Source organism: Triticum urartu, chromosome 2A, assembly GCF_056163025.1.
Source record: "Triticum urartu cultivar PI428250 chromosome 2A, HENAU_Tu73, whole genome shotgun sequence".
Classification (NCBI taxonomy): Eukaryota; Viridiplantae; Streptophyta; class Magnoliopsida; order Poales; family Poaceae; genus Triticum; species Triticum urartu.
In genome coordinates, this window is record NC_141874.1 from 689,775,091 (window position 1) to 689,786,344 (window position 11,254).

At 47.5% G+C, this 11,254-nt stretch overlaps 1 protein-coding gene and 1 pseudogene across 2 annotated transcripts; both read left to right on the plus strand.

Moving 5' to 3' along the window:
- Nucleotides 1-2,292: 2,292 nt before the first annotated feature.
- On the plus strand, nucleotides 2,293-3,568 carry LOC125534116 (uncharacterized). 2 transcript variants are annotated; one of them, XM_048697412.2, is made up of 3 exons: nucleotides 2,294-2,795; nucleotides 2,962-3,035; nucleotides 3,230-3,568. In XM_048697412.2, the coding sequence occupies exons 1-3, from the start codon at nucleotides 2,467-2,469 to the stop codon at nucleotides 3,232-3,234; spliced, it is 408 nt and encodes a 135-aa protein (XP_048553369.1). In that variant the 5' UTR covers nucleotides 2,294-2,466; the 3' UTR covers nucleotides 3,235-3,568. The 2 variants fall into 2 exon arrangements, with proteins under 2 accessions (XP_087396267.1, XP_048553369.1); XM_087540141.1 differs by lacking the exon at nucleotides 3,230-3,568 and having other exon boundaries at nucleotides 2,293-2,795; nucleotides 2,962-3,040.
- A 6,292-nt stretch (nucleotides 3,569-9,860) lies between these two features.
- On the plus strand, nucleotides 9,861-10,601 carry LOC147986761 (uncharacterized; annotated as a pseudogene).
- Nucleotides 10,602-11,254: the final 653 nt, after the last annotated feature.

Genomic DNA, 11,254 nt, shown 5'->3' on the forward strand with positions numbered 1-11,254 from the left:
TGGAGTACCCTAGCCACAAATGTGATGATTTTGAGCAATTTACTTCCCAAAGAGGTACCACCCATGCCCTACCCGCGAAAAAATGAGTTTTCAATGGGAAATAAAAGCTTTACTAATTTCAGCAGGGTGAAAGCTTCTAGTGACACTTTCATCGGGTGTCTTGACAAAAGCTTTCAACAGGAAATCACGAGTTTGTAGTCAGGAATTTAAAACTTTCAACTTTGACAAACGAAGAGAGCTTTCAAGTACAAAGCCTAGAACCTTAAGATCAAGCATCGCGATTTTCAACTTTGAAATTACGACTTCCGAACCGAGGAATCGTTTTCAAATTATATAATACCAACACTTAACTTGTACGATGATACCAACTTTCAGCACAAAACTATGAAGCCATGAATACAAAAATAAAACAATTCCTACAGAGGTTGGATTTGGAGAATAACTTGAAACTTGGGGAGTCTTAGCTTGAAATTTTAACGAAGTCTCGCTGAAATTTTCGTTGCTATGAAATATTTTATATCAAAATTTTAGCCTAAATTCAGTCGAAATTCAAATTTTGGTCAAAATTATTTAAAATATTAGTAATTTCACGTAAAATAACTTTCAATCTGTCGAGGCTTGAGCCAATATATTTATGTTCATAAAATGTTAAACCTCGATATTGCATGATAATACTTCGCCCACATCATACACCTTTCTGGTAGTCACTGTATTTTTTTATGTTATTGCACTACACTATTTGTTTCATCTAAGGGAATACACCTACAGTAAACTTATAAACTCAACCAACTAGCTAGTTGTGCTGTAAAAATGTGTGCACGTCTATTTATCAGATTCAAATAGTGATTGCGTTTTGGACGTGGAGTTTCCGCTCCCGTCTCAAATGCACCCTCGTGAACACTAAAATTGAAAAAAAAAATAACATTCTGGATTTTTTTCCGGTAACAACCACTCTTGAATATTCTACTTACATGAAAAAATACACAAAGAAAAAACAGATTTAATGCTCTGGGCAAGAGAAAACAAAATCAATACTCCAAAAACACTATATTTTTAAAAGTGTGTTGGAGTGCTGATTTTGTTATTTTTGATAAGACCTCCACGAACATGGTTTCACGTCTAAAATATGCACGAAGGAAACTAAGCAATGTTTGTAGCCAAACGAAGTCAGATTTTTTAATTTGTCTAATGGTACTGTTTCTGAGGGAGCATTTGATCTCGGGATTAGAAGTGCACTTTTGATGTGTTTCTCACACTCCCGCACCTTTCTCCCCAATCTCGTGTAATCCTTGAAATAGTACTAGATTACAGTTACCAGACAGGCCCCGCACCTTTCTCCCCAATCTCGTGTAATCCTTGCCGTTGAGGCCTAAATATGTTTATGAAATAACGTTAAATCTCAGATTGTGCACAATACTCTCATATATACACCCTCCTGAAGATCTACTGATGTTTTTTGCATTCCTTCATACTATACTATTTATTTCAGCTAAGGATCTAAATACTTATGAGTGAAGACTAAACTTTTAATAGCTTGACCAACTACGTAGGCTGGCCATTCTCGGCCTGTTGCGGAGCGTGTGATATTTGTGTTCCCCGACTCCGTTCGGTCGGAATTGAGCCGTTCTACAGGACTTGTCCGACGTTTGCTTCTTCAGGGCATCGATTTGCTACACAGAATGCGGTCGTCGACGTCTTCTGCTTTGCATCAACAACTTGTCGGATGCTGCTTTCACAAGCTCTTGGGTTTAAAAAAATTTGTTCCGTTGAGACGGAAATTTAGAGGTTGCGCGCCACGAGTTTTGCTCACGGTGCACTGCGGGTGGATGATGCAGATGGAAGAAGACTTGGGCACTCCAAAATTTGGATGTTTGTTTCAATTTTTGAAAGAGTTTGTACTATTTAATATAAGTCGTCCTTGGTCCTTTTGGCAAACACAAAAGAATAAAACTAAGGAAAGAGCGGACGCGAGATTGCGTGATGAAGCTGGAGAGCGGAGGACACACAGCACAGTGATCTCTAGCTTGCAGAGCATGGAGAGGCCCATCAATCGTGAGGATATATTCCCAGTTGCTGCAAGAAATGAAAAAAAGGGGATGCATGATGCATGAGCCAGATAGATAGCTTTAATCTAGCCTGCCCTGCATCTGCATGGAGGTGGAGGTGGAGGTGGAAGAAACAATGATGCATCCACCTTTCCGTCCGGCTTTACTTGGGCCCCAACTAACTGGCCTAAGCTAGCCAGCTCTCCTCCTGGTGCAGCACCAAACCGTATATAAAAGACCGCTCCACCTAGCTCCCATCTCCAAACCAACCCAGCCATCCAACACAAGACAAGCTAATTAAGCTGCCTCTCATCACCTTCTCCTTGGGTTAGATTGATAGCTAGACTAGACACACGCACGCACGCCAGATTGACTACTGGTCTCATAGATAGATAGATAGATAGATAGACTATTAATAGCGATGGAGAAGGTGATGATGAGCAGGAAGCCGGGTGACTGGAGTTGCAGGTCGTGCCAGTACCTCAACTTCTGCAAACGGGACGCTTGCCAGCGGTGCGGCGAGGCTAAGCTGGGCGCTGAGCGGCCGGACTACGCGGCCATGGGCGGCAGCTGGGAAGTCAAGCCCGGCGATTGGTACTGCGGCTGCTGCGGCGTCAACAACTACGCCAATCGCGCCAGCTGCTTCAAGTGCAGCGCCGCAAGGACAGACTCCGCCGCCGTGGCGCACAACTGGGGGTTCAACGCCGCTGGCCAGGCCGGCTGGAAGGCCGGCGACTGGATCTGCCCCAGGTTCGTCGTCTGCCTCCGGCCCCTATATATCTACCTAGCTAGCTAGCTAGCTAGCTAGCTAATCGGTTATGCTCCACTGCCTAGATTAAAGCTAGCTTAATTTCCAAGGAATGTGAGGCCTGAAAAGAAAGGAAATTAACCACCTGTTAACGTTTTGGCGATGCAGACTGGATTGTAACGTGCAAAACTACGCCAACAGAACCGAGTGCTTCCGCTGCAATGCGCCCAAATCATACTATGGTTAGCTCATCTCCTGTGAATTTAACCCATGCATCCCACGCCACATTTACACTTCTTCTTGTTTGCGAGCGACGAGGGCATTGCCCTTTGCGATGATGCATGGCACATATTTACACCTGACAGTGACAAACTGGTCTGGTGCTGTATGTGATCTCATCTAATCGAATTCTTTTATTTGTTTACTTCCTTTGCAGGTTAAAAAGACAGGCCTGAAAAGAAAATTAAAAAAATGGAAGTATCATTGGAGCAAAGAACAATCACGAGTCCTCAAGGATTTTTCCTTCTTTTTTTTTCTCCTAAAGAAAAACCTTCGCCAACCCGAGGGTTTAGTCATGTGGAAGAGGAGGGGTAAGCCGCCGCTCAGACTCAGAAAAGGGAGATAAGTGGGCACAAATTAACGTGTACATGTGCGCGTGTGTTTGGCTGAGGACCAACATTCGATTTTCCTTTTTCAGTAAAAGAAAGAGAAAATTCCAGTTTGGCTTCATTTGTGCACCAACTTTTGAGTGAGCTCCTGTGTGTGCGTGTGTGTGATTAATTGTTCCTAATCATTAGACTGTTGCTGCGCATGCAGTTCCATTCGCCGATATCTATCCATATATAGATGCCTTGCTCATTTCTTACGGCATATGCAAAGCGGCCAGCCGGGAATGCAGCCAGGGAGCACAGAGGCGACAGCGAATTCACCCAGCCACAAGCGAATGTTTCTTCCAAAACCTTTAGTCGCCGCGCGCGCGAGATAGAGAGATTCCGGGAGCAATCATGGCCCTGCTTTACTCGAAAAAGCGAGACGATCGAGATGCACAGGATTAATTATTACCACTTCAGTCTCAAATGCCACGCCAGCACCGCATACATACTCACAGACTACATATATACATGCATGTGGACACGCTGCTGCATGCCCTAATTGTAGAATAGAAGAGAAAGAAAATCAAATATATATTCCCTTGTATCAAAATAAAAGACGTTTTGTGACACTGTAGTGTAAAAAAAACGCCTTATATTTTGATACGGAGGGAGTAACTTGGTACGTAAGTTTACAAATGGAAAACTATTAGTCACAATCTTTCCTCCATGAGTTAACATACTATGAATAGTTAATTAGTTTGTCACTAACTAGCTTAATGGTCAAAGCTGCACGGTGTAAAAACATGTCTATATCTAAAACATCATGGACGGCGTGCGTGTATGTGAGCACATCTTCTCAAGTGTGTGGGGGCGAGAGAGCGAGAGGAAGGGGGGTCACCAAGCATCCGAATATATATCATGGTATTCTCTACTGCTTGGTGCTTGCCTGCACAGGTTTTGGTTAGCTGGTCTTTGGCCTCTTGGCCTTACTAGTGGTGACTTGCTTACTCTTAGAGCATCTCCAACAGCCGCCCAACGCGTCGCGCGTTACAAAATTATTTTGCCGTGCACCCATCGTCGGGTTTAGCGCGGCGGGCAGCACTGGCTTCAGCAGCCGCGCTAGAATGCAGCATACATGCGCAGCTCCAGTAGCGCGCAAAAATGCAGCACGCGCGACTCTCGCACAAATAACATATGCATTGCAAACACAAGAAAAAGATTAAACACAAACAAAATAAATCAACAATAAATAGTTCAATTTCGTTATTACAACTCAAACAAATAGTTTATCGTTCTCAATACAACAAATAGTCCAATAACACAACAAATAGTTCAACAATACAACATCAAACACACAAATCATGATGCTCTTTGTTGCCCATTCCATACCCACCACTCCTTAATGAGATTCTTCTGAAGATCGTCATGCGTTGCGGGACGTCGAATGGCATGATAGGAGGCAACAAAACGGGCCACCCTTTCAGCCCTCCGTCGCACTCGCACGGGATGTCCCAAAAGCTCATACCGAGAGTAGTCTACATCTTTGCCACGCTCATTCTCGATGATCATGTTGTGCATGATGTACCAAAGCATTTTTTGATCCTAAAATCTAGCTGGTCCTCTTACAATAGCAAATTGGGTTTGCAAAATCCCAAAAACTCTCTCCACATCTTTTCTAGCCGCCGCCTGAGCATTGTGGAAATCAAGTTTTTTCTTACCTTCCAGTTTTTTCAACGGCTTCACAAATGTTTGCCATTTTGGGTAGATGTCATCCGCAAGATAATAGCCACAGTTGTATGTACGACCATTTGCTACAAACTACACCGGTGGCAAGTCACCATTTGCAATCTTATTCATCAGTGGTGACCGGTTGACAATATTGATATCATTCAAAGATCCAGGCATTCCTAAGAAAGCATGCCAAATCCAAGTCTCTTGATCGGCCATCGCTTCAAGGATTATAGTGGAACCCCTTTTCTGGCTGTGGAATTGCCCATGCCGTGCCTTTGGACAATTTTTCCAACTCCAATGCATGCAATCTATTGAGCCAAGCATACCTGGCAACCCGCAAGCTTTGTTCATCTCCAATAGCCTTGCGGCGTCTTCAGCATTGGAAGATCTCAAATACTCCTGGCCAAACACTTAGACAATTCCGACTGCGAAGCGCTTGACAGACATGATGGCTTGGCTCTCACCTATAGCCAAGTGATCATCAATTAGATCAGCCGGAATACTGTATGCCAACATACGCAAAGCGGCTGTCACCTTTTGAAAGGTGCTATGCCCGAGCTCTCCGGCGGCATTCCTCCTTTGCTGAAAAAACTGGTCATGGCTCGCTAGTTTCTCTGCAATGCGCCTGAACAACTCGGTGCTCATCCTAAACCGGCGACGAAAGTACGACTCGGGGTATGTAGGATTCTCCGTAAAATAATGCCTTATCAATCTGTTGTGGGCATCTATCTTATCCCACCAAATTATCTGCCTACCCATAACCGAACCACCGTGCTTCGGTTTTTTTATTGATGTGCATAGCTAGGATCATTGCAAGATCCTCCTCCTCTTCTATATCAAATTCTTCTTCGGAAGAATCATACGACGAACTCATCTACAATGTTCAATACTAGGCTATAAAAACTACAATCAACATGCACCAAATTCATGAAGTTTGAGAAATACATACCTTGCGGGCGCCGAGCGGCAGCGAGCGGCCACGCGTTGTTCGTCGGAGGACCACCGCGCGCGAGGGACGGCGCTGACTAGAGGAAGGCGGAGGAAGCCGCCGCGGCGCGAGGATAGGCCGGGAAAGCGCCGGAACGGTCGCCGGGTGGCGACGGCGCCGCGGCTGGATGGGGTAGGTGGAGTTGCGAGCGAGCGCTTGAGAGTCCAGCGCGCGGGAGCGGGCGCAGCAAATAAGTGGCGCGCGATGGCGTTTCGGCCCACGCGCTGAACTAGATATGCCGTGCGCGTGGTTTTTGCGCTTCCGCTGAAGCGCCCGGAGCAGTAGCGCGCGCAAAAAACACTGATTTTTCAGCGCGGCGTTTATATAGCGCGGCTGTTGGAGATGCTTTGAGCAAAGCCGACCTGTGTGTGTTTCTTTTTGTCTCTTAATTGGTGCAGGGCCGGAAAACAGCCAGAACCATTTGCTCATTTATCATGCACACCTTTTTACAATCCGACATGTGTACAGAACATATATTCATTCCCTCCAAGCACCTCTACAACAATAATCAGATTCTACGGAATACCAGTAGCAGGCCCACATAACTAGTATACCAGGTCAAATGGTAGCATCATCACTGACGATACCGGTGTTACATGCTCTGGGATCCAAATAGCAATGAAATATGAATTGAAGCTTCTCTGGAATGGATGAATACTTCACAGAGTTTGAAATGAAATGGTGCAGCGATAGGATGGTGTTTCACCAGATTATGGAGGAACTGCACCATTTGTAATGAGGATGCAAAACCTGAACGTTGTGATATACTACTGACATTCACTTCTTAACTCATTATCTAGAAAACGAAAAGCTAGGGTGCTGCTTCTATGCAGTTTAGATTCCATGATGTCATCATTTCCTCTATCTACAACCTGATCCAACAAAACATCACATCAGCTATTTTGATTTCTAAGTTCTTCCTCGAATTTTCCCAACAGCAGCCATGCCACGGACAAGTAAAAAAAAAAGAAAAAAAAATCCAAATTTGCGAACGGAGCGGACCTCTTCGTTGACTTGCAAACACAACATAAGTATTATACTCCAGATATCAGTGTGTACTGTTGTTCTCAACTAGTGATGATATTGACATGGTGAATTCTTCTCCCAGCCTCCAAATTTAAATGCGTGCTCAGTGACACTCAACTGCAAAAAAACTACCACTGGCAAACTAGAAGAGGAACAAGGACTAGCCTGAAAGCATATCATGATCTGATTGTGCTTGCGCACTTAAGGGCCGTCCTGACCAAAGCATCCAGCAGGTCGATGCATTTCTTGAGCCGCGGGTCGACACGTTTGTTGAGCTGCAGGTGGTCATCAAGCAAGATACCAACAAAGTCATCCTAATATTTACACTAGCTCTAGCCTAAATGTCTCCAGATTCTGGAAGGGGGTATTACCTGTCATTAAATCCATAAAATTTGGACATAGATGGCAGACTTTTTTTTGAACAAAGGGATGGCGCCTTTCATTAATCTGAAGAACATGACATCCATAATTTTACAATGACTGATGTTTAGATTGCCTAGCTTCAAAAGCATAGGACAGTGATCAACTAAATGAGTCTTGCTATTACAAGCCATTTGAGGGCTAATATTGTGTTCTAAAGAGTCACTAATGCTCAACACGGTCATGCTGGAGCTGGGTATGAACTTCTCGGTTCTTGATCCTCTGATGCGCTTTAAGGAATGCTTGAATCCCTTTTGGATCATGCTCTAGCTTAACAGGATTCCCATTGGTGATGTAGCGAATGTTCTCAGGCATTTCTTTCTCATCTTCAATGATCATGTTATGCAACAAGTCATGACTTACCATGGAAACTTGTAATTCCAATACTCGCAGGGCCACGGATGATTGCAAAGCGCTTTTGAAGCACACCCAAACCTCTCTCCACATCCTTTCTAATAGACTCTTGACATGTTGCAAAGTGAGAACTTTTGTTACCTTTTGGTTGCGGAATTATTTTGACAAATACGGCCCATGGAGGATAGATATTATCTGTAAGGTAGTGGCCCATCATTGTTAGCATCCAACTCGGCCTAGCCCACACTCACCCATTTTTTGAATGTTTATGCCACATGGGCCAGCATTCAGCGGAGAGCCCACTCCATCCCAAAAGACCAGACTGAAAGGAGGAGGGATACTCTCCCTTATAAGATGGTCATGGCCTCCTCCCGTAAGCAAGGCGGGGCCAAACTCGAGCCAGCCTCACGGGCCTACAACAGCCCTAACATCCCATCCCCTAAGAAGCCCCTCAGGAAGGCATGTCGATGTTGGCTCTGATACTAGATGTTAGCGTTCAACTCGGCCTAGCCCGCACTCACCCACGTTCTCGACGTTTATGCGCACATGGGCCAACATTTAGCGGAGAGTCCACTCCATCCCAAAAGCCCGGACTGAAAGAAGGATGGATATTCTCCCTTATAAGATGGTCATGGCCTCCCCCCGTAAGCAAGATGGGACTAAGGGTTAGTTTGATTGCCTTCCTGAAAATCTCATGCCTGGGCACGAGCATGCCTGAAACCTGCCTGAGATCTGTTTGGTTACTGTCCTGGGCAATTGACAGACTGACTGGCCTAAGAAGACCCGTTGCCCTCATTAGCCTGGGCTAATCCAGGCATCATCATTAGCCTGGGGCCAAGCGTCCTATTCCACAAGCCTGGTGCATGCCTGGCTATATATTCGATCTAAAATATTCTGCTAGTTCTGTGGGCTCCACATCTGTACATGCTATTAACCTTACAAAATATCATTAGTACTTTCCGAGGCTAAGGCAGCAACCAAACATACTCCTATCAGGCTAGCCTTCCCAGGCAGAGATCACAAGTGTTCTGAGGCCCATCCCAGGCAGTAGTTTTTTTCAGGTACGATGGTGAGGACAGAAACCAAACAAGCCCTAAACTCGAGCCATCCTCACCGGCCTACAACAGCCCTAACAATCGTGTACTCATGACCATTGAATGTATAATTGCAAGGAGGAGCATCTTCCGCAATAAGCCTAGCAAACAGTGGTGATCTCGAAAGCACGTTTAGGTAATTGTGAGAGCCAGTCACCGGCTCTTAGGGCACAATGTACATCGTCACCGAGTACTCTTGGCCGATGCCTTCTTCAATTCGGGGTGGATCATGCTGTTAACTTGCTGACTCCTAGGTGTGAACACTACAAGAATCAGCTTATTTGCCGTCTGCCATGGCAGACGGCAAATGACCGCAAAGCTGACGGCAAACCTCTTTGCCGTCAGCCGCCGACGGCAAACCTGTTCGGCAAAGAAGGTGACGGTAAACAACTTCTTTGCCGTCTGCTTTCACATAGCTGATGGCAAAGACCCTTTGCCGTCGGTGGCGGATGGCAAAGAACGTGGACGACAAAGAACAGACGTTAGGTGGCTAACGGGAGGCTTTGTCGTCTGCCAGCTGACGGCAAATGTGCCGTCCCATTTGCCGCCTGCTTTCCGACGTCGGCGCGTCTACGTACCTCACCTGGTCGACGTACGCCCATGTCGCGACGGTCAAAGAGGAGAAAAAAAAAGGTTCGACCCGTCATGCGACCAACGTGGCGTCGAGGAGACGGTTCCTGAGGCGTTCAGCGCCGTCTCCCGATGCACCATTAAGGCTGGCTTTACTCCGGTGGGTCGCCGCTCCTCGCCGCCCACCTAACCCGCCGCCCCCCCCACCCCCGTCGATAAAATCACCCCCGGTCGGCCTCCCCCACCCCACCTCAGCCTCCTGCGACGATGACTCCTCTCTCCACGACGACCATGGCGTCCGGAGGCAACAGCGGCCCTCCGAGGGGCGGCTCGTGGCCGTCGAGCCTCGGTACGTTGGAGATCGATGAGCTCATCCGCCTCTGGCTAATGGTGCCGCCTGGCTACCGTCTGCCGCACGTCTTCCACATCACCGCCGACGACTACCCGACGAGGGGGCCCGACGCCACGACAGAGGACCTCAGCACCCACCATGGCGGCCGTTGGAACATTGATGGCCGTCGTCGCTATTGGGACGACAAGGACTATTGGGCGGTCATCAGCGAGCTTCGACGAATGACGGATGGCTGGTCATCTGCCCCGCCCCGCTCCCGTCGTCGCCCTCCGACCGTCACGCCATCCACCAACTCCTCCTGCCGCCCGACACCCGCGCTCGACGTCGCCGGGTCCTCTGCCCCTCCCGCCATAGAGATCATGCCGAAGCAAGCCGTGCTGCGTGAGGACGGCGACCCCGACGACACCCCCGGCTACCTCCTCGCCTTACGGGCGTCGCAGGCAGAGGCAGCGGCAGCAGTGGCGGCGACGAGAGAGGCCGCTGAGCTGCACGCGGCACTGCAAGCGGCGGCGGCTATGGAGGCGGCGGCAGAGGCCCTGATGTCCATGTTGCATTAGACGCGGCGACGGCTATGGCGACGATGCGTCGACTGGGACGCCGCCGTGAAGAACAGCGACGACGATGGCGATGACGGCGGCATGGGTGAGGTCGTGGACCTCGCCGACTCCGACAACGAGTAGATTAGGTTTATGTTTAATTAACTTACGTTATGTTTGAATGTAAGATGAATGGTTTATCGAATCGTATGTTTAATTAACTATACTAACTAACTAACTAACCTAAGTACACTAACACAGAAAAAACTGAAAAAAAGAGAGGGGAAGGGGGATCACAGGAGCGGGGGAGGCGGAGGAGGCCCGACGCCGACGGGCCGGGCCTGACGCCGACATTGGTGCTTTCATTGAGAGTTCCGCTGTGTGATCGACAAAAGGATCGATGGCTTGCCTGCAGATCAAGTGCGACTTCGGCATCTTCGTCACCAGCTCGACTGGTCACCTTGGTTCGACCAAGAATTGCGCCCCGTGTTCGGATCACCATGTTCGGACGAGGGCCTTCATCAAACATCAACTCTGATCTCTATCAAGATCACGAAGGAATCATCTATGGAGCTCGGGGGCTCAATGTCAACATTGCCCTCAAGCGACCGTGCTGTTTTTCTGGACAGCAAACTCATATCTGCCACCACCACCTCCTCGAGTATCGCTTTGAAGATCGCTTTGGTGGAATTGTGCGGAATTGAGTCTACAACAACCCTGGAAAATTTCGTCGAGTTCCGATGGAGGAATCTCTGGCAATCCACGATATACCGGAGCCCTGTCAAATCTGGACGGGA